At 43.3% G+C, this 24241-nt stretch overlaps 1 protein-coding gene across 1 annotated transcript in view; it reads left to right on the forward strand.

Moving 5' to 3' along the window:
* PLXNC1 (plexin C1) overlaps window positions 1–24172 on the forward strand; it is a 149726-nt gene extending 125554 nt beyond the window's left edge. The window contains 9 exon segments of the mRNA XM_047065087.1: window positions 821–924; window positions 11265–11319; window positions 13759–13790; window positions 13888–13995; window positions 15139–15302; window positions 17169–17316; window positions 20191–20331; window positions 20424–20498; window positions 21689–24172. Coding sequence (XP_046921043.1) covers window positions 821–924; window positions 11265–11319; window positions 13759–13790; window positions 13888–13995; window positions 15139–15302; window positions 17169–17316; window positions 20191–20331; window positions 20424–20498; window positions 21689–21793 — 932 coding nt within the window. The 3' untranslated portion in view covers window positions 21794–24172.
* Window positions 24173–24241: the final 69 nt, after the last annotated feature.

Consider the following 24241-nt stretch of genomic DNA (forward strand, 5'->3'; position numbering starts at 1 on the left):
ATAAACGTTGAAAAAAAAAAAATTTAAAGAGAAATCAGTCCGAATTTTTATGTGCAATCTCCTGCCTTGACTGCTGGTGCCTTGGTGCTGAATTGACTTTGAATGTTGGTGCTGAATAAGTAAAACGTTGTGTAGGTTCACACACAAAAATACACATCTGTGGGCCACATTCTAGCTCCGGGGCACAAGTTGGCAATCTCCATAAAACAGTTTGAATGGTGTGGCTTGAGATATTAGCCCACCATTGCACCCCCACCCAAGGACCTACAGAAGATAATTCACAATGCACCTGCTTGGGAACTTAAAAATTTGTTTTGGGAATTTTTTGAAGAGCTTAGTCCCTGTAAGGATGCATTATTTTGTTTCCATTGGCTTTACTTCCAGGCTTAGCCTCGGAGTACAAGCTTCAGGGAAAGGTAGTCTTTTTTTCTTTTTTTAAGTTTATTTATTTACTTAGAGTGAATGAGCTAGGAAGACGTGGGGGTGTAGAGAATCCCAAGCAGGCTCCACATGCAAGCACAGAGCCCGATGCAAGGCTTGAACTCATGAACCGTGAGCCGAGATCTTGAGTCAGATGCTTAACCAATTGAGCCAGCCAGGCGCCCCCAGGGAAATGTAGTCCTAAAAGTCAGAGCCCTAAACACAAAACAGAAACAAAACTCAGGCTACCAGTCTGGCTCATATATCTCCAAACTTTCAGACACACATCAAACACTTTATTTATTTATAAATAATAATTGCTACCATTACAGAATAGCATTTCAACTTTCTCACTTCAATTTCAAAGGAGAACAAAATGCACTCTTTTTTTTCTTTTCAGAGCTGCAAGTGGGCACACGACAGAAAGAACTTCTGGATATTGACAGTTCATCTGTGATTCTCGAAGATGGAATAACCAAGCTAAATACCATTGGCCACTATGAGGTAAGAGCAAGGCTTAGCCCCCAACATCTCCTTCCCCAGGCCCAATCCTGCCTCGATAGATCATCTCCAGGTAGTACCCCGGCAATTGTTTAAAAAAAAAATTACGGGACCCCCACCATTTTCTGGCAATTTGCAGATGGCTTGTTTGCAGGTCAGCAGTTTTCTTTAGTTGCTCATTTGGAAGAGCCTGGGCATTACTGTGTCTCGTGGTCAACAGTTCGCCCCCTCCCCAAGGCCTTCGATTTTCATGTGACTGATCAGTCTCCATCCGGCAGTTTGGGTGGGAAACTTCACCTTACAGGTCTCCACGGTGTTCAGAGAGCCACATAACCTTTGTGTGGGGTCCTTTTTTTCTGAAGAAGTCCTACATTTCCTGTTCATTTGCAATATTCAGTAATACATCCTTTTTTTATGTTTATTTTTGAGAGCCAGACAGAGAGAGCGAGAGCAGGGGAAGGGCAGAGAGAGAGGGAGACACAGAATCTGAAGCAGGCTCCAGGCTCTGAGCTGTCAGCATAGAGCCCAATGCGGGGCTCGAACCCACAAACCCATGAGATCATGACCCGAGTCAAAGTCAGATGCTTGACCGACTCAGCCACCCAGGTGTCCCCAGTAATAGCTCCTTTGGCCCCTGACCCACATGCTGGGTGAGTGCCAAGGTGGGTGTGGGGTGCACATGACCTCTCAGAGATCTGAGAAGCCTACATGGCACGAGAGAGAGAGAGAGAGACAGACAGACAGGAGGCAGGGAAGGTTCTGGAACACACTGAGATGAATACTGGGAGTCATTCAGCAACATTATCCAAATCTTTGGTGAATATCTGCTAGTGCCGGGTTGCACACAAGAGGAACAAAGACCAAGTTCCTGACTTCAAGGAGCCTACCACCCCCGGGAGGGGATGAAGAAGGGGGAAGACAAGTATGAGGCAACACCTATGGTGTAAGAGTGCTGTGGCTCAGAGCATCAGAGAAAGCTTCCTGGAGAAAGCTGACTAAGCAGAGACCTAAAGAATGAGTACTTTCCCGGTCCGGGATGGGGCACCAGCACACCCCACAGGGAAGGGAGAAGACACATGTTCTTCCACACAAAGACTTGCAGCTGCCTAAAACTTGAGATGGGGGGGGGGGTTGGCAGTGAGAGCCAATAATAGCCGATGTGACGGAGCCTCACTCTGTGCCAGGTGCTGCCCTCAGCATTGCCCCTTACTCTGGCTTAGTCCGTCCCATGTATAGCAGTCCTATGAGGTAGGTGCTGTTACTAACCCTCTTTATAGATGGTACACTCAGGGACGTTTACCAGCAGCTAGTCAGTGGCAGAGCCAAGATTTGGACTCAGATAGTTGGGTTCTAGGGTCTGTGGCTTAACCAGTACCTGCCAAAGCCTGACTGAGAGGAAGGCAGAGAAGTGGGGAGGGAGGCAAGAAGGGGAGATAACGGATTGTACAGCCCTATCAGCTTCTTCAGGAATTGGACTTTTGTCCCAACAATAATCCCAAGAAGCCACGGGAGGATCTTAAGCAGGGGAGATTTGTGTCTCAGACATGCCTGTGGCTGTGTCTGAAGCATGGTTATGAGAGGTACAAAGCTGGAACTAGGGAGACCCTTAGAAGCTGTCACTGGAAGAATTTCAGGTGAGGAATGATGTTGGTCAGAAATGACATGGTGGCTCTTGAGATGGAGACAAGCAGAGGGACTCAGAGATGGGCAGGAGATGGGCACCATAAACCATGCAGGTGGGAGAGTCCCTGGGTGAAGGAGCAGCCAAGATGGCAGGCGGATGCATTGATGCAGTTGGTCTTCCAGAGACAGAGGAAACAGCAGGAGCAGCTTCCCAGGCCACTCGGAGAGTAGGTGCCTCCTGTCTTTCATGCCTGCGAAGTCCCCAGGAAATGTGTTTGCACCGAGAAGGCCTTTGGACCCTGCAGGCTCTCCCCTCTCCAGGGAGGAAGCAGAGACCATTCTTGAGCAGAGCTTGCTGGGCAGTGGCCAGAAACAGAGGACACCTCTTCCTTGGGCTCTTTGGCTAAGTGGTTCTTAGAACTAGTTTGGAAATAGCTTCTTTGGGTGACACCTGGGTGGGCGCCACCGGAGCCTTTGCCGGAGAGCATCCAGTAGAGAGAGCCACGGGGTAGCGACTTGCTTTCGTGCTCACCCTCCCGCAGCTCAGACTTTCCAACCTTGAAGTCATCTTGCCAAGAGCTGTCGGTCTCAGCTTTTGGAACTTGTAAAAATCCCCAGGGGGCTTTCTGAGCGTATGTATGCCTGTGAGCCACACTCAGAGAAGCTGTGCTCCAGAGGGAATTTAATGGATAGGAGGTTAGAGTTAGGGGTGCTGCCTGGCAAGTGTAAGAACTTAGGGGCTTATCAGGGCATCAGTTTGAAGTTCAGGCTTGCAGCCTGGCAGTCACCTTCCCTCCGTGTTGTCTGGGTAGCGAGTTTGTCTCGGCGGGTTTAGAAGGAACACCACCACAGACGCCCTCCTTTGGTGCCCTCCTTTGGCGAGCTAATGTGCTTGTCTTGCTCAGCTGTGCCAGGAGGGCTGGGCCACCCTGATCAGGCTTTTTTGGAGTCCCCTGGCGACCGTGTGGCATGAGGTGGACCACAAAGGAAGGGGGTGTGGCCACTCACTGCCCTTCAGAGGGAAAGGCAGGACGAGCCACTCCAGCAGGGAAAAGGAAGAACCACCATAGCTGTCTGCAAGGCCAGGGGGAGGGCTGTCAGGAGAGATAGAACATCAGTCTTCACTGGAGACATCGGCCGTGCTAGACACCTATCTGCTTAAGGATGATAATGAAATTAATCCGGCCTGTAGTCACTTCCCGTCCAAATGATTTATTGGCTTCATACCCTAGCATTGCCACATGGTGGTAATAAATGACAAGACTAGGACACAAGGGCTTAAAGGATTCTCCTTATGTTTAAAAAGCTAAGCCGTAAGGCAAATAAACTCAGAGAGCTTGAAGGAAACTGGGGAGGTCATCGGCCCTGTGCTCTCCATGCCTGGACCATCTCAAATGCCCTGTTTTTCAAAGACAGTTCAGAAAAAAAGTATCCACCACTACCCTCGGCCACCGAACTCTATCCCCAGTTTAGTAGTTCCCCTGCAGATTCAAAATTGGGAGTAATTTGACAGGGGTAGGCTGAAGCTCACTTTTGTGCTTCTGTTAAAAATTTTCTCCTGGAGCTTACGTTTCCCTCCAAAGAGACAAGGTGCTAATTACCACTCTTATTTACTAAAGCACCCTAGTTTGAGTCACTGCAAGTACTTGAAAGCAAAAAACTGTATTTCATTTAAAAATAGGGTCTAACTCGGAATTTTAAGTGATTCAGACTCATCTCCCTCCAATTAGCCCAAATTACTTAGGTTTTAAAGTTAATCTTTAGTGACGGCCAGTTCCTCCTACTATCTAAACAAAGTCCCGTTGCTGGAGTGGAAACCTGGTTCTTCTCTCCTGTTCTGTCCTTAGGGCAAACAGAGTGTAGCTGATTTCCTCTGAATGATTTACTGTCCAAATATTTGAAGAACAGGTTTCTAGAGGGGATCTGAAGGCACAGCAAAAATATAGCATCTCATGGACCAGATGCAGCCTCCACAGCCCCAAATTGCTGGCAATGCTCTGTCATCTATAGGATGGCATCCTTGCCAACCCTGGGCGTCACCAAGATTGCTTTGCATAGTGATGACAGCACTGTTCATGTGCATAAGCACAATTCAGGTTCACAATCCTATGATGAAGGTGCTTTTATTACCCTCGTTTTCCATCAGATGAGTGCAGAGGAGGGTGGATTTCTGCTACAGTCTCCTTCCGTCCCGTGCAAACAAGGGGTAAAGCCAGCATCTTTACAAACACATTAAGCCAGAGGCATCTCTATCCCCTATAATTAAATCCTCCCCAAGTGCTTCCTTAACTGGCCATCGCTGAGTGTGCCTTTCCTATTAAGGAAACTGCACTGTGTTTTGGAGCTGATAAGATCAGTTGTGTGTATGTATGGAGAGGTGTCTCTGGGTCCAGGCTTTCTTCCCCTCCCCTGCACCTCCGTGTGACCTTTTGCTGGACGGTGTTATCACACTTACACCCCGCAATAGGGTGGCATCGCATATACAGAACAGGTGTTGTGTCCGGCAGGAAATGCCCTCTATAGACTTCGCCTCACGTTCTGAACCATGAGGTTCTGAGGGGCAGAAAAGACGTTTAAACCACTGAGATGTTGAAGAACGCTCTCGTAACAGGTGCATGCTAATGCCGCAGTGGTCGTCGCCACCACTCAAGTTGTCATTCAAATGACATGTAGAGCTCATAGGGATGTTCCAAAGTGTCTGCTAGGTAAAGTCAGCGGTCCGTCCAATCAGGTGTGTCATCCATGACACTAAAATAAAGGGATTTGACCATCTCTAAAGGTCTCTTGCAGCACGAATGACTTTAGACATTTATTTATTCATTAAACAAGCACAGAGTGCTTCTTGTATACTGGGCACTGTTCCAGGGGCTCTTACAAATAGCAGTTCCTTTAGTCCTCTGTACAGCCCAGTGAGGTAGATGGATACTATCATTATTCCCATTCTAGGGCACAGGGAGAGGTTCCGCGTAGCTCTTCTCAATGATGCCCCAAGGCCGGAAGCAGATGAAACAGCAATGGCGCTGGAGACATGGCTCTTCTCAGGGCCGGAGAGATAGGCTTGGTTCCAGCTGGGCTTGTAGCCCATGCCTCCAGCCTCTAAGGCAGCCTCGGCTAGGAAGCTGGGCCAAATGACGAAAAATCCTGGTAGTTACTTTCTCTGATGTCATATCCAAAAAGGTAACTTCTCTTAAAATCTTCTGATGAAGCTCATGTCTGTGAGCTTATCAAAATCCTTATTTTTAATTCTACTTCAACATAATTTAAGGCCAGTGTTCCTTGAAGATGACAACAATTGCCTTCTTCAGATAGGAGGCCTCTTGCAGGCATCCAAGAGCTCACCACCCCAGCCCAACAAAAGCAGGGGAGTGCTTAAGGTTCCCAATTTCAGGCACACTTTTAGAGAGCAAACTGGCTCCTAGAGGACGAGGTCTGGTTCTGACAGTCCTCAGAGAGAGTTTGCTACTGGCCCAGGCTGAATTCCAAGTACCCAAGGAAGACGCAAGAGCCCTACTGGCATTTTAACTAGTTGGAAGCATCCTTTAGAGCTCTGTCCTGGGTGTCAAGAACCACATGTATGATCTGATATGTGTGTTGGGAGTGTTCTGATGGGGCCCCTTCCAAACACGCCAATGAACACTGAACCTCCTTTGCTAATGGACTGAGCAAGGTTATCCCTCTGGCCCTGAGAAACAGGATTCCTTTATTATCTGCCTCCAGCCTTGGGGTGTCAGTGGGAAGAGCTAAGGGGGTAGGTGGGGAAAGCAAAATTGATGAGTGGTTGCGGGGACAATGCTGGTTGAATAGAGTTCTGCTTTCACATAATACCATTTTAGGAATGAGGGATACCAGTAAGGGTTTCCATGTGGTGATGTGTATTGGTTACTGTGTTTTCAGTTTTTTTTTTTAAGAAAAAAAGTATCACAATATTTCATAATTTTCCATACAATTCTTAGGCTGAAATTCCAGCTTTCCTCTTAGACTAAGCAATATGAAATTACCAACATTTGACCATTTTTACCCATAAAAAATGGCAGTTTTGTAAGACTAAATATAAATTCAATCTTATATATCTAGAAAATCTATCCTTACGGAATTTTCTTCAACTCATGCCACAAGGATAGGGTTTTGCCACAGAGAAGTCCCACCTTGGCTTGCACGTGATTTGGAGGATGTGTACCTCCTGCTGATTTCAGGAGTGATTTTAAATTGTCGACCTGAGTCCGTTTAGCCTTGTGCAGTCACAATTCCTAATTCTGATAATGGAGGAGTCTACAGTTTTCTCTACCTTGTTCCAACATGGGCCAGTCATCATCGAAGGGGTATCGCCTTCTTGTCTCATTGAATCCTGGAGCACTGTGAGACTGGGAGGAATTTAATTTGAAATTGCCGTGCGCTACCAGTTCTGCTCTGGGCTGGAGAAACATTCCTGCTGCAGATCCATCTAGTGACATTAATCTTTCTTTGATTTAATTTGGTTTTCATTCCTAAAGTAGGGGCCCAGAGGCCGCTCCCTGCCTCACAGGAGTACAGGAGGATTAATGAGTCACTCTCAGGAAAGCATTTGGAGCTCCTCAGATGGAACAAACAGTATCATATTTTTAACACTTTAGATTCTGTGGCACTTTTCAAAACAGCATTTCTGTCCTTAACTCAGCAGCAGCTGACTTGTGCAAAATAGAAAATGGAAACCTTATCCCCCCACCAAACATCTGTAAGTGAACTAGTTTCTGTCTTACGATGGTGTTAAAGTGTCACGTGGGGGGAAATGTTCCAGCCCCAGAGCAGCTGTGAAAGTTAGAAATACACTCACACACACATGCTCAGACACACACACAACTCAACCACTAATAAAATGCTTTTACACTTGCTCTCGGGAGATAATTTCAGAATAAAATTTCCGTGGTACAAGCTGCGTGTGCGCTATCTTAATGCCTGAGCACAGTGCCAGCAGTGAGTCCTTGCCAGCTCTCGAAAAGACATTTGAACCTTTGGCAGGGCTGCTTATCGGAAAGCCCATCCGTGGTGTTTGTGATTATAGGGTAAGGGTGCTCACGTTTAGCAAAACAAAGCGTCTGACGGTAGTGGAGTATTGGCTCAACACTCAACAGGATCCATTTGGGATTCATTCTTTGACAATTACCCAGAATGAATCACCAGCTTCCTTTTATAAAAAGATATTTATTGGCTTAGAAACAGAGCATATCCAGCTCTTCATGGGGAGGAATTTTAGAACTATGTTCAAACATTCTCATAAACTTGGTGTCTGAGTGTTGCTAAGAGGGTGCCTGCACAGAGTGTTTACTTTAATTGCATCAAATGTGGAGGAGAATGGAAAAAGCAGCCAGAAAACAATGAATGGCTCAAGGGGAAAGAGGAGGAGGTTTGGTAATAACAGCAGAGTCGAAGAATTCAATAAGAGTCCAAGCTGGAGACACTTTTCAGAGACCTGATGGCCCAGCCAGCCTCTGCCCAGTGTTCCCCCTCCCTGCAAGATGTGAACACCAGCGGTTGGAGGCCTCTGGTCTAAACTTAGCAGCTGGCTAGACACAGCTGGCTGGACGGCTGTGCTCAGGGCCTCTGCAGGGCTGGCTCTCGCCCCGTGTTCCCTCCTCTGTGGGTGCAACCTGAAGGAGATTAGACCTTAATCCTTTGGTGCTTGCTAAGCAGGTTTGTACACTCTGATAACCAATGCCCAGCAAGCCAGAAGAGAAACTCTAGGTTTCTACTTTTTTCCAAATGGAGGAAGGCTAGGTCCAAAGTAGTATTAGAATTCAGACCAGACTGAGGACCTCAGAGTGGAGGGAAAAAGCACTCAGCTGACCATGTTCCGAAAAGACAGGGTTAATCCTCCCTCCATAGTCCCAGAATGAAGGCAAGGATTTGTGTATCCTTGACTTGACTCTCTTCAGGGTTCCTTTGTCTTACATTTTTGTGGACTAGCCTCTCAGAATAATTTACTCCTCACAAGAAGTGAGGCCTGCCCCCTGCTTCTTAGCATCTAGTCCCCTTGGCCTCAAGGGCGCTTCTTCCCCCAGTCGGTCGTGGGGGAGGGCCGCGCTGGAGGGCCATCCGGCCTTGGCTTCCATAGTCCCGAAAGGCCTCAGGTGAGAACTCCTGACTTGATAGACAAAAGAGGGTATGCGCGGGCCTTGCAGTAGTGTGTCAGTGTGGTAAAGGCATTTATTTGTCAAATTGTGTACATTTAAAATCTGGGGCAATTTTTTAGCAGCTCTATTGAGATATAATTTATATACCATAAAGGTCACCTTTTAAAATGTACAATGCAGGGGCGCCTGGGTGGCGCAGTCGGTTAAGCGTCCGACTTCAGCCAGGTCACGATCTCACGGTCTGTGAGTTCGAGCCCCGCGTCAGGCTCTGGGCTGATGGCTCGGAGCCTGGAGCCTGTTTCCGATTCTGTGTCTCCCTCTCTCTGCCCCTCCCCCGTTCATGCTCTGTCTCTCTCTGTCCCAAAAATAAATAAAAAACGTTGAAAAAAAAAATTTAAAATGTACAATGCAATGGTTTTTGGTGCATTTGCAGAGTTGTGTAGTCATCACCACAATCTAATTTTAGAACATTTTCCTCACCCCCAAAAGAAACCTTGAATTCATTAGCAGTCACTCCTCATTCTTCTGACCCCTGCTTTAGGCAGCTAGTAATCTACTTTCTGTGTGCATAAATCTGTTCTGGACATTTTATCTAAATGGGATCATACAACATGTGGTCTTTTGTGGCTGGCTTTCATCTAGTATAATGTTTTTGAGGTTCATGTTGTAGCATGTCAATACTTCTGTCTTTAGTGTATGGCAGTTTTTTGTAATATATTCACACAATAATACAAAGTCATTTTAAAACGATTGAATTGCTTGTAGCTGCAACAGTGTGGATACACATCACAGACCTTAAGATGACCCCAGGAAGCCAGACCTACACACACACACACACACACACACACACACTCGTAGTTGACCCTTGAACAATGCAGGTTTGAATGGTGCAGGCCCACTTACATGCAGATATTTTCCAGTAAATACAGTACAGTGCTGTCAGTGTATCTTCTCTTACGATTTTAATACTTTTTTCTCTAGCCTTATAAGGATACAGTATGTAATACATACAACATACAAGATATGTATTAATTGACTTATTGGTAAGGCTTCCTGTCAACAGTAGGCAGTTAAGTTTTGGGGGAATCAAAGGTTATATGTGGAGTTTCAACTGTGCAGGGGGCGGGTACCCCTAACCCCCATGTTGTTCAAGGGTTAGCTGTACTATATAATTCCATTTATATGATGTTCAAGAACAGATGGAAGTCAGAATAGTGGTTATCTCTGGCTGAGGATGGGGTGGTTATTGACTGGGAGGGGATAACGGGTACTTCGTAGGACCTTGAAATACAATTTTTATCCTCACGTGAGTAGTGGTTACACAGGTGTATACTTAACATTTATTAAGCTGTATACTTAATATTAGTGAATGTGAAGTGCTTTCCTATAAGTTATACTTAATTGTAAAGTTTTTATTTAAAAGTATATGCAATTTTTATGATTTTGCAAGCTTTTTAAAAATACGATATTCCTGGGCGCCTGGGTGGCGCAGTCGGTTAAGCGTCCGACTTCAGCCAGGTCACGATCTCGCGGTCCGTGAGTTCGAGCCCCGCGTCAGGCTCTGGGCTGATGGCTCGGAGCCTGGAGCCTGGTTCCGATTCTGTGTCTCCCTCTCTCTCTGCCCCTCCCCAGTTCATGCTCTGTCTCTCTCTGTCCCAAAAATAAATAAACGTTGAAAAAAAATTTTTTTTAAATACGATATTCCTGCAGAAAAGAGAACAAATCATAAGTGTACTAGTGGATGAATTATCAGAAAGTGAGCACACCCTGTAACTACGACTCAGGTCAAGAAAGAGAGCATTATGGGTACCTCAGAAGCCCCCTCCAGGCCCCTCCCAATCACTAACCCCGCTCTCTTGTCCAAACATCTAACATCATAGTTTGACTGTTTTTGTGTTTGTTTTAGCTTTACATGATTGGAATCACATAGTATGTATTCCTCTGTGTTGGGCTTCTTTGCACCTTACCACGGTGAGGTTTACCCATGCAGCGTGGAGCAGTAATTTGCTCATTTTTCACTGCTTTATATTCTGTTGTATGGACATACCCCAAATTATTTATTCATTGATGATGTGTGGTTGTTTCCAGTATGGGGCAATCGCATATAGTTTGCTATCAGGATATGCACTTATTTCTGTTGGATATATACCCGGATGTGAAATTGCTCTGTGATACGGTAAACACCAGCTCTAGCTAACACAGCTTTGAACACCTGTTTCAGCATTTCTGAATACAGTAGGAACCTCAAAAACATAGTGGCCCAAGCCTCTTTTGACCTCTGAGATGCTGGGATACTTCCTAACACAGCCTTGTCTTCCCCTCTGCCCGGGCTGGCCCACCTCCCATTAGCCCTATGGTGTGTTGGCCCCCCCTCTTCCAGCCTCACTGCATCTCACTGCCTTGTCTATGTCCTTCACAGGACTGTGAGCTCCTTGAGGGCAGAGACAGTGTCTTCATCACCATTATAGCTCCAACTTCCAGCACATAGAAGTTCTTGATAAATATTTAATAAATGAGACAATGCCAAGATCCAGCCAGCCATCTAATTCCTGGATGAAGTTGAGAAATGTATTAAATTTTGAAAACTCATATATTTTTTATCTTTGCTTTCAGATATCAAATGGATCCACTATAAAAGTCTTTAAGAAGATAGCAAATTTTACTACAGGTAACCGATATAATGTTAACCTTTTGTTCTCACCCACTTTTATATAAAGTATTGTTTTTTGCCTCTTTCAGATGTATTGTCACAAAAGTGAGATTGAGTTGTTTCTATGTAATTCTCTGAAATTGGAGAAAAGCCATTTTGATCTGTTTCTATTCCTAAGAACGTGAGCTTTGCAAAAAAGAGGACAGGAACCAGTAAATAGCAGTTGGCCGGACTGCTCAGCAGAAAGGAAGTTGCTGCCTCTTGACAGCCCTGAACTCAGGGCAGAATCTCAGCCTTCCTCGCTCTGTTCCAACTCCTCAGTAGGATGGGGGCTAACAGAGAAGACCCCTCTGGCAAACTGAGAGGGAAGCCGGTAGATAATCACACAGCCCTGCAAGCACTGAACAAACAAGATAATCCACTTAGAAATCCAAATCTCCTTGCGATAGCAGCTGCAAAATTCCCAGAAAGCGGAGTGAGACAAACTAAATGGGGAGCTTTTATGGGAAAGTCAATGGGCTAGCCTCTAAACTCTCTACCCACCTCCCTGATGGTCTCAGGAAAGGAAGGCATTGTGACGGTGCCTTGAGAAATTCCCTAAATCCCAGTCTAGGTTTGTCTCCAGAGAAAGGATACCCCAGCTAAGACACTCTGACCCCAGCCCTTGGAAAGTTTCTGGGCCTCACCAACAGCACTTTTCACACATATAACTGGAGGGGAGGCTTCCTGATTCCTAGATTCAATACTAGGAGCGGCCTCACAGGTCCCAATACCTGGTCAGTACAAACAGAGAATGCAGCCCCCAATTAAATAGAAAGGATAATTTGGTAGGTGGTAGGAAACCCCTGTGGGGAACCTCACAGTCCATCATTAGATCTGGCTATTTAGTGAGAGAAGCCATCTTGCAGAGGGTGGCTGCCATTCTGGCATAGGGAATTGGTGTCCTTGTGTTATAAAAAAGTAGAACTTTGTATTTTAAGCTTCAAAGATCGGGGATCTCACATTTGGATCTCTTCATGGAACCTCAAGGCAGTCAACGTCTCTGTTTCTTCCCTGTCCAGTTCAGCTGAGAGCCATTATTTTGATCACTCTCCTCCTAACCCTTCACCTTCTCCTGTCCCTGTCCCCTATTTACTACCCTCTCTGTCGTGTCCCAGCCCTAGATGAACCCAATACTAGCCTTTCCTAAACCTATATCCAGGCAGCCACTGGAGGAAGGTACACAACAGCATAGCTTGGAGTCACTATAATTTCATGGTGCCCAACATGACTGGGACCCTCAATGCAGCCTACACCCACTAAATTTCTCTAGGTAACTCTGTGTTCTCCAGAATTCTGCCTTCTCTCCTCAAAGCTCTGACCTACATGGCTCTATCAGCAGCAGACTTGATCCTGTACGTCACAGAGAAAACAGGAATCAGAACTCCATCAACATCTAGCACCAAACCTACCACCCTACCTGCATCTGCCCATTTCTTCCTGTGCTCCTTCCCACCCCCACCAGCATTCCAGGATTTCCTTCCTCTTATCCAAGGCCAGTCTCTCACCTGTGTCTTCAATCCCATCATTTCCAACCTTCCAAGCATTCTTACACCACAGACAATCTTCTCTCACCTAAATTTTCTATACCTCCCCACTTTCTACAGCTTTTGTTAGTGTTTCAAGGTATTCGAGTCTCCATCTTCAAAACAAAAAACCTAGTCCCTTGATCCTTCTTTTCCATTTACCATTCTCTTTACTACCACATTTCTTTCAGGACTGTCCTCACCCTGTGTCACTGTCACACTTGCTCTATAAACTCCCAACTCATTGCCCTTCTTTCAGATCCCAGGAGGGGTCACGTTCCTTCCACCTTAGGGTCTTTGCACCCATTCCCCTTCTTCCATTTGCCTGGCTAACTAGTCATTCATTTAGGTTCAGCTCCAACACCCCTTCCCCTGAAAGACCTCCCAGAGTAGGGCCGGCCTTTGTCAGTTACTTTCTTAGCATATACTTCTTCAGGAGCCTTATCACAGTTGTAGTTAAATAATTGTATAATTAATAGTATGAAGTCTCTCATTGGCTAGGATGTAAATTCCACTGGGGTGGGGGGGTAAGTAGGTCTGTGTTAAGATTGCCTTTTGCCTAGGAGCCCCTGGCACTCAGTAGATGCCCCCAGGTACATTTGTTCATGAGTGGGGCTTGAACCTCTCCTACACACCCAACAAAGGATCATTCAGCCTGTTTTAATACTTCCAGGAATAGGGAACCTGCTTCCTACTCCCTGGCCCGTTTGGTCTTCACGTTGTTAAGATCTTAAGATGCAACAGGGTAAAAAAAAAAAAAAAAAAAATAGCTGTGAAGAGCTCAAGTAACCTCTTCTGTTTATAGCACAAATGGGGCATTTTATGAGAAGGCCAATTAGCCCGTGGTTGTTTTTTTAATAGACTGTTTTCTCCCCCTTTCTCTGGCATTCAGATGTGGAATACTCAGAAGACCACTGCCATTTGGTGAGTTCAGTCTTTCTTGTGCTTGCCGCTGAACTGGATGCCTTCTGTAGCATGAACGGTCTCCTTGGGTAACGCTTCTAGTCTGTCTTCCCTTTAGATTTTACCAGATTCGGAAGCATTCCAAGATGTGCAAGGAAAGAGACATCGAGGGAAGCACAAGTTCAAAGTAAAAGAAATGTATCTGACAAAGCTGCTGTCGACCAAGGTACACTTAACTGTTCTGGGAGTGCTTTTATGGCTACCTTGGGGGTGTATGATGTGTTTGACTTAATTTCCACTGAAGTGTGAAAATGTTACAAATCCCTTGTGCCTTCTAGCAAAGCAAAATGAAAGTTTAAATGGTAAACACTTCCTACCCTCCTCTTCTTTTTAGAAACTGCAAAGATAACGGCACTTTACAAATTTTGGCTGTAGTATCTTCAATCAGGGATTTAATATTGTTCCCAGTCCTTTACCCACCATTTCACTATTGTTGTTTATTAGGTTCATGGTGTAATTATTCGTTTTTATTTGTTCTTATAGAGGAGCAATAAAACTCCCTTTGAATTGCAAATAAAATGAAGGGTGGGGTCAGTGACGGCAAACCTACTAAATCTTTTTTTATTCTTCCACTTTAAAGTTAAGAATTCTGTTCACAAGTAAAAGTGTCAGATGTGAAAGCTGTTGGAATACCAAATCAGAAGCAAATTTTACTTTATCTGGCTTTTGGTGAGATTAACAGAAGTCTGTGGTGATCCTTTTTTTTCCCCCTGAAATGACTAGCAATATAAATGCTATTATCTACACCTGGCCCTGGTCTCCTGATGGGCATGCTTCTTCAGATTATAGCAGAGGGTATGCCGAGAGCTCAGTAAATTTGTTTAGTGGCTAAAGGACAGCCAGAGCCTCTTGATTTTCTCATCTGTCCCACAGAGATCTGCCTATTTGTCTTTTGTAAAACACTCAGATGCTTTGGAAAGTAGAGAATAAAAACCTCTGATGGAAATACATGCAACAGGAACAATTCTGGGAACTGAGCAACATTGAGTTTTTCTAGGCTGAACATAACTAATAAAAGCTAAACATCCATGGCTTCTTGATCTATGCACGTAGCCCTACAACTGACATTTCAACTGCTGGAGACTTCTACGATACCCTCATTGTTGACTAAACCTAAACCTGGGCATGGATTTTCAGGATGCTTGACCCACATGGAGTGTTGGCCTCATTTGATAATTTTACATATTTTCTCTTCAGGTTTTTTTTCTGTTTTGTACATCATTTTCTCTGAACTGGCATTTCATTTTCTATTGTATTCAAAACTGCTACCCTATTTTTTAAATCTCCCACGTCTGATGCTCTCTTTCAGGTGGCAATTCATTCTGTGCTTGAAAAACTTTTTAGAAGCATTTGGAGTTTACCCAACAGCAGAGCCCCATTTGCTATAAAATACTTTTTTGACTTTTTGGATGCCCAGGCTGAAAACAAAAAAATCACAGATCCTGATGTCGTACATATTTGGAAAACAAACAGGTGGGAACAAACAGTATGTGATTACTGACTGTTTTCAAGAATCTGGGACAGAATCTTAACCAAAAGGAGGGCATGGATAGTTACAGAAGGATTCATTATCCCTAGATCAGAATCTTTTGGCTTGGTAAGCTATCATGTCAAAGCAGATTCTTCCTCTCTTACTATTTTTAACAAGAACAAAACCCTTCCTATGCTGTGAGCCTATTCTTTAGGATAACATAAACAAACCTTATTATCTTTAACGCATGAAAAAGACCTTGTAAGGAATGTTAACCTGACCGGCAAAAGATGAGAAATTAGTATTTTGTGGTTTTATTATATAATTTTCCATTAGAGAATACTTAATCTCTTTGCAGTTACCAAACTGTCTGAATTCTGATTCTACATAGACATTTCTGCTTTTATTTGAGCAAGTGCAGTACTCAGATATCATGAGAATTAGCCAAAGGTCTGTTTTGTTTTCTAACGTTTTACCTGGTTGCCTGGTAAGGCATCCAGGTTTGTTCTAAATTTCTCCTCAGTAAAGAAACAGCTCATTACCTCTATTTGAAATGTTCTGTGTATGAACTGAGTAAGACTCGGTGTTAAGACATGATAGAACTTTCCGGCACAATCGCAAGCCCTCCCGAACACTGAGGGCCCACAGACCGTTTTAAGGAAGTATTACAAGCTGAAGTGCCGGAGCTCTAGGTCTCATCTTCTCCCATTGAATCCGGGTCTGTCCCAGCATCTACCCTGGCTCCCTCCCATCCTGTGCTCTAGCCTCTTAATCCCAGGTGCTGCTGCTGTAGGCTCCCCTTGTCACTGTGAAGAGGGTGGCATCTGAGCAGGGGCAGTAGCCAGGACAGTAGAGCTGAGGAGAGGCCCAGCATCCTTATGATGGAGGTAATTTGCTAGGCCAGAGTTGAGATAATGGAAGGACTCTGAATGATTCCCAAGTTCATATTCAAGTATCTGAGTACCTACTATATGCCAAGCACTGTTAGGTGCTGGAGATGTAACAGTAAACTGAACAAAAATCCCCGTTCTCAGAGAGCTTGCATTCTAGTGGGTGGAAGAGATGATAAATAGGTAAATTAGTAGTATATTAGAAGGTTAGTACAGTGGACAAAGCAGAAAAGAAGGATAGAGAGTAACAGGTCAGTGGTCAGAGAAGGCCTCAAGGAGATGATGACATTTGAGTCAGGTCTTGAAAGAGGTGAGGGCATACACCTTGAGACTGTCTGTTTAAAGGCAGTTTCCGGAAGATGGGCAGAGTCCTGAGGTGCAGCCTTGCCTGGGATGCATGAAGACCAGCCAAGAGGCCCACGGTGGGTTGGAATGAAAAAGGTGAAGAGTAACAGATGAGGACCCAGGCCCAGATCACGCAGGGGCTTTATCCCGAGGGGGATGGAGAACTTAGAGGGTTCTGAGCAGAGGAGAGACCTGATCTGACTCTGTGTTAAGATTGCTGATAGTTGTGGGACAACTGAGGCTGACAACTGAGAGCTGGGGGCTAATAATGCAGGCGGCTTAGGCCAGGGTGTGGCACTTAGAGGGGGTGAGAAGAGGTCAGGTTCCAGACACGTGATGAAACGTTTTCATGGGCAACCGTCACCTGCTATAATCTAGAACTACCGGGAGAAAATTCTCGTCAATGGCCACCTTTGAATTTCTCCCGTTCTAGTCCTCCCTTCAGTGGCGCTTGTCAGTTTAACCCTTTCTTGTTCTGAGTGGTGCTGCCATCTGTTGCTTGGTATATTTGGCAAAGCAGACTTGCATACTTCAATAACAAGGGCAAAAACGTCCGTATGCAAACTGTGATAAACAGAGCATCCGCCTCCTACGAAGGGCTATACTTGAAAAGAGATTTCTCTCTCGGAACAGCCTTCCTCTTCGCTTCTGGGTAAACATCCTGAAGAACCCTCAGTTTGTCTTTGACATTAAGAAGACACCACACATAGACGGCTGTTTATCTGTGATTGCCCAGGCCTTCATGGACGCATTTTCTCTCACAGAGCAGCAACTCGGGAAGGTAAGGCCTGGTTTTAGTATCTCTTAACATGTCATCCTGTGAGTCGGAAGCATTCTTTCTTCTAAACAATTGGTCTGAACCACAGCAGCTAAAAAGAAATAGTCCATGGTAGTCACTGAAGATCTGCTTCTCTTTAAAAGCTGTCCCATTTACTTTTAATCTAGTTTTTTTTTAATGAATACCAAAATAGACTATTATCCCCTTTCTACTGTAAAACTGTGCCTGTAAATACCTTTACCACAAATTATAAACTATAAACCCAAAGTGAAACTACAGAAATTTGCTTAGCTAAATTAATCCCATCTGAATACAGCTGATCCTTGAATAATGGGAGGATTATGGGTGCCAACCCTCCATGTACTTGAAAATTATCTGTAACTTTTGGCTTCCCCAAGACTTAACTATTAATAGCCTACTGTGGACTGGAAGCCTTACTACTAATAGAAAGTCAAAATAACATGTATTTTGTACATGTAATATGTGCTATATACTGTATTCTTAAATAAACTAGAGAAAAGAAAACGTTCAGGAAATTGTAAGAGAAGACATATTTACAGTTCTGTACTATATTGAAAAAACTCCACGTAGAGTAAGAGCCGACCCACATAGTTCAACACCATGTTGTTCAAGGATCAGCTGTACACCTAAGAGTCCATTTGAATATAACAAATTGCTCATGGGTAAGAAAATCTTGCCTGAGATTTCTACCACCACCAGTTTGTCAATTCATAATCAAAACATCAATATTGTTTTTCCTGCGGTTTTCTTTGCTGAGCAAAAGCCTCAGGAAAGCAAAGAAAGATAAAAATACAGAGCAAACTCTGAAAGGGATGTTTTGGTCTTATTCGAGCACTCCAAATGTATTAAACTGAGCAGTATCTGTACCTAATGGATTTCAGACAGTCTTTCAGTGCTGAGCAGTGTCTCCTTGGTATATGGAATTTGAGAGAGTGCCTGGGGCGAAAGGTGGTTGATGTTTCACAGGTGCCTCAGCTTCCTAGTCTGAATCTAAACTCACCCTCACCACGATTTCTGCAAAACACACCTGTCTTTACTTTTGTCTTCCTAGCATCGCCTGGTCTCTCAAGGTAAACTCCTTCCCATTATCTTCAACGCCTTCTTCTTCCTCCCTTCCCCTAATTGGTTACTGCCCACTGCCATCTCCAAAATGTCTTTTTTTCTCATTCTTTGGCCCTATCCCTTCAGCCCCTCTCCACCCATATAACTGCCTCGGAACTGGTCTCCTTGCCTGTGCTGTCTTTTTGTTTTCACTGTGTCTCAGGTTATCTAAAGCTTAAATCTGATCTTGTCTGTCTCCTGCTTAAAAATTATAAATACTTCCCATTACCTGCCAGGTGAAATCTTCCCAGTACCACACGGCCCTTCCTAATTGGGCTTCAGGTCTCTTTTCTGGCCGCCTCATTTTCTTGCAAATTCCATATACCTTCTACGCTACAGCTTTACCTTTCCCAAACTTACCATGAACGTGTTTTCGTATCCCTTTCCTGTCTCATAACCCCTCTCTTCTAGTAACACCCTACTTATTCATTCATTCCTTCAACAAACCTGACTTCTTAATGTGTACCAAAAACTATAGGAGCCTATGATCAGTCTAAATATACCTGCTTTGTGAACTTTCCAGCTCCATTTCCCATGCCCTTTCTTCATTTGACCAATGCAACAAAAACACACTGGAAGACACTAAAATGCTTAATTTATTCACAGTAAAAAATGGTTAACTGACTAGCTGAACTATACCTTATGTGGTTCTTGTGATTACTATGTTCTTGGTAGTTATTATTACCCTCATTTTATAGATGAGGAAATCAGAACATCAGTTCTGGGAGGCCACAAGTCTTGGTGATGATCCCTGATTTGTCCAACTCCACAGCGCTTTTCTTTATACTCTGCTACTAATTACTGGTATCACAGTAAGCACTGTGTTAAGTTTGTCTTCCCAAGTAGATTAGAAGCTTCTTAAGGGCAGGTACTGGTCGTCTTTGACTCTTTACATTCAGTGCCTGCCACAGTGCCTAGCTAAATACATTTACTGAATGAATGATCACAGGATTTGTGGGTTTCACTTAAACTTGAAAAGTGCAAAAAAATCTCTCTAATATCTGTGTCAGCATCCTTCAAAATGATTCAGCCATTGATATGGCTATTCATGCCCTCAATACATTTAAAAATGTACTGGGACATTAGCCCTATCATTAACTCAGCTATCTTCCCTGAGTAGGAATTTTTAAACTTTTCCCTCAATTTTTTATATTACAGCTATTACATAAAAACATTCAAACTGACAGGGAACTTTTGTGAAGTCAGACATCAGAGCCCCCAGCACTAATGACCATGTACTTCCTTGAGAATGCTAGAAGATCTTTATAATCTAATAAAAGGGATAAGCAGAAAAATCCACCACCGCCAACTACTTACCACTTTCATTGTTACATAAAGGGCTCAATCAGACCTACAATCAAGTCTTTTATAAATGCCAAAATTCACTGGTGGGTGAAGATGAGAGCAAATGTTTTAATTCAGGCTTTTTACAACCATTAGTAATGAACTATGACTGAAATAAGTTCCGTTGTTACAGTAACTCAAAATCATGCAAAAATAATAATTTTAGCTCTTTTATGAGAGGAAGGCAGAATATATTAGCATTTAATTCGCCTGAAAAGAACAGTGACTCACCAGAACTATCTGGATAGCAGTCAGTCATTCAATCAACAACACTGATGAAGGCCCACTGCATGAAAAAGCTTTGTTACTAGGAGGTCGTGATAGTGCTGGAGGTTCAGCTACATTGTTACTATTATAAATTCCCCATGGTGTTTTACTCTTGGCCATGGATGCTTGTTTTTGTTTTCGTAGGAAGCACCAACTAATAAACTTCTCTATGCCAAGGATATCCCAACCTACAAAGAGGAAGTAAAATCTTATTACAAAGCAATCAGGGATTTGCCTCCATTGTCATCTTCGGAAATGGAAGAATTCTTAACTCAGGAATCTAAGGTATTGCTAGAAAGTAGAAATAAGATAACATTTGTTACTTCTGTCTTGAAAAGTCATTTCAGAATCTCTCAACAAGGCTTTCTTTCTTTAAGAAACATGAGAATGAATTTAATGAAGAAGTGGCCTTGACAGAAATTTACAAATACATCGTAAAATATTTTGATGAGGTAAGATTTTAAATAACATTTCAAAAAATTGATATGAATCAGTCGCCAGGATTTGGTTGTAAAGCATTCTACCGGTCTCAGGACAGCTCTGGCATCCCTAATGGCCAGAAAGGGAAGCCAGGGAGCCTGTCTGAGATGGGGGATCCTGGCACCAAGCCAGACCCTGCACGTGGCTGTCCCCTTACGGTTTTATCATGCTGCCCGCCTTTGGACCAGCCTGAATTTACATTTGAGTTCATGGGGTCTATAGCCACACTGACTCAATATAACTTTGATGAGTAAGTAGTGGTCCTATTAAATAGGGCCAGCTTATGCTTGATTGTAATCTGCTAAAATGAAAGCTAAGCTTGTTAAATTGCCTAGATTCTGTGTTCAACAGGTATATGAAAGTATAACATATTTCTAACTTAAGCAACTATTTCAATAAACCATTCTCCTTTATGATTAATTCTCCTTAATCTGGATTTTTTTCTTTGGGAATTCACACAGACACAGTCATCAGATGCGCTGTTTCCAAATATATGTTAATTCCCCCTTCCCTGATTCCCCCCCACTCAGTCATGCTGGGACAGGCTATCCATGTCACTGGTGAGAATAGCTCACCAATTCCATTTGCTACTTGAAGATCAAGTGAAGCGCTAAGGTAGGGTAGAGGCAATGAGTTCCTTAAACATGATAAGCATCCCTCTTTCCAGGGGCCAGGGGTTAGAAGGGAAGCACTGGGGAGGGGAGGAGGGGAGAGGAGGCACTACACTGCCCAGGAGGGGAGGGGAGGGGAGGGAAATATTCAACTCTGACCAGGATGCCCCTGCCTGCTGCATTTAAGAAGAAATACTTGCCTGCATGTTGGCTGCCCAGAATGCTTGCTGTGCTTGGAATGGCTGTGACATAATGCATAAACCAGGGCCTTGGAAGTCTGGCCCCATATTTGTAAGCAAATAGTTGGTATTTCTTGCTAGCTTCTATTTTAAGCCAAAGTGTTGTTGATCCTGTGATAATGACTTAGCAAAACAACTTGCAAAGTGAGTATGTAAATGATCGAAGAAAATGTTGGCATCTGTTTCATACAGATTTTTACCACTCACGGCATCAGGAATGCAAAAACAAAAACAAAAAAAAAAAAAAACCCCAAAATCGAAATCCAATGCTAAGATCACAATATCTAAAATAACTGTTCTAATTGTCAACAGATTCTAAATAAACTAGAAAGAGAACGAGGGCTGGAAGAAGCTCAGAAACAACTCTTGCATGTAAAAGTCTTATTTGATGAAAAGAAGAAATGCAAGTGGATGTAAGCACTCTGGGGACTGGCTTAATCTGGCAAAATTCTTCAGACGACTTGGGAGCAAAATGGCTACTTGAGCTACTCTGTGTCGTTACTTTTTAAAGTTTGCACATAGGTTCCACTTTGAGCACTGTCTTTTAGAGACGGAGGCACATGCACAGCTTTTAGAAAGCATACCAACCTTGTGCCTGTGCATATACCGTAGGAACCTTTCTGTAAATAGAGTTGAAGTGGTTGTTGCAAACAGCCTCCTTGTTTACAGAGAATACAGGGCCAGTAAGCAAGTGTCAGTATTGTAACTACAGTCTCCACTTAAGCACAATGATGTAAGTGGTTTTGTTTGAAAACTACAGTTATGTAGCACTTGTGACTACACTGCACCTCTGCAGAAAGGGGACACTGCCAATGATCAAAAGGAAATGTGAACTGAGTCATTTGGAAACAAGGTGGAGGTGTTAGGGCAACCTCGAGGATTTGCAGCATTGAAACTTTCCCCAGTAGTTCTTGGAAAAGCTGACCGCAGAATTTGGTAGTGTGTACACTTAGCATTCGTGAGCGTGTGTGTGTTTTTAAACCAAAAACTGACAGTGTTGCAACATTGTTGAAAGGGCTCGTGTTTTTCAGTGGTCATGGACTGCACTCCATCAGACTCACCTCCGTTTCACTAAGGAGCTCTAAAGCAAGGAGAGTGAGGAGGCTTTATTTAAATGCAACAGCATTTTACTCACTTTGTCCTGATGTATGTTCCCTTTTTTTTCATTTTTTCATACTAAATGTATTTGATAGTGGACATGTTGGCTATTGTAAAAAAAAAAAAACAACATTATTTCTGTCTAAAACCTTGGATCAAAACTATCTGTAGAAGAGTAACTCACTCCCCTAATCCTACGTTTCTGTACTTAGTGTCTCCTTGCTTTAGATTTCTGGTGAACCCTGTGGTTATAAATACTTGTGTGTGATTTAAAAAAAAACAAAAAAAAAATTTTACATTTCATGAAATTGCTGTTCACACTGGAGTATTATATATGAATATATATATATTTGAGGCCCAAGGCCTGAAAAATATTAGTATACAACTTGGTATCTTAGTCTTACTATGTACTTTTTGAAAGTATTCCTCACAAGAGAAAGAATTCAAAATACTCATTTTACTCATGCCTTTCTTTTTAAAGAACTCCCTGTCCAGTTCTACCGTAGTCTTTTTATTGCTGATTTTTTATTCCTGAATTTTTGCTGCTCATGACCAATTTTAATACCACTGTGTTTTCCTATTAAAAGTAAAAAATGTGATTGGCAACTCTCAACTTTCCTTGTGGCACCTTTTACCCTTGGTGCTCCAAATCCCAGATTAAGGAAAGACATTTTTTCAAGTAGCAAATAAAACACTCATCATATAGTCCTTAAAATCATTTACCAACACTGTATGGGATATCAGGAGTTGAATGTGAATTTGTCTTTGAAAATGAAATTCTTGTTGCTCCTCAATATCTGGCAAAGAGTAAGAGGTGACACCTCAACAAACTGATCAAATAAGCAGTCACTGCCCTGATAGGTACCTTCCCAATCCCATCACTTTTGACCATTGTCGGTCCAATAGACACACCTCAAAAATACTACCAAATAGGTTACTTACAAGTATCAAGGTGAGAGGTCTGCTGCCCGTGTGAGGCTGCCTCAGTCTTGATGTGAAGGCGTTCGTAAGAGAATAACAGGAGGACAGTTGAGAGCCAAGGGTAGGAGAGTTGCCCAAAAGACTTCCCCTTCTTTAGGGTACAGAAATGCTATGAAAAGGATCAGCTACAGCTTTATCTACGTGTTTAGTAAATGCTACGTGAGGATGTCCCTGTCCAGCTCTCTGGCACAAGAGTCCCATGTGGAGCCTTACCTCCTCTTCCAGGGGCTATGCTGCTGGGAACTTTGGGCAAGTCACTTACCTCTTTGTGCCTCAATTTCTATATAATATTTCTAACCTACCTCACTGAGGTGGTGTGAAGATTCACTAACGTATGTAGCGTGTTTGTCAATCCTCCAGTGAAAAGCACGATCTAGACCACATCTTGGATCACATTAGCCAAATACAGTAAATGGCCAAATTAGATGTGTGCTGAAGACAATCAGTCACTGGGTCTACATTAAACAGCAACCAGAGAAACAAATGGCAAACAATTTCTATTTTCAAGTTTCTTTGCATATTTTTTTGGTGCAAACAATTCATTTATAAACTTTTTTTTCTAACACTAGTGTCTACAGCAGCATTTAAAAATTAATTCTGTTACCTTTTCCGTATTAGGGATTTAAAGTCTATTTCTTATTGTATACCTGATTGAAGCTGTACTTGGAGATGAATGTTTTAAATGTCTATATCCAAAAATAAACATTTTGATGTAAAGGTGGCCTGTTTCTGTTTTCCTTCAAATGTTCTAGTTATAATAGATTTTTTAAATTCTAAGTGGCCCCA

This window comes from Lynx rufus, unplaced genomic scaffold (genome assembly GCF_022079265.1).
Source record: "Lynx rufus isolate CCGP_SWC_20201006 ecotype Redwood Valley unplaced genomic scaffold, mLynRuf1.p SCAF_7, whole genome shotgun sequence".
Lineage (NCBI taxonomy): Eukaryota > Metazoa > Chordata > Mammalia > Carnivora > Felidae > Lynx > Lynx rufus.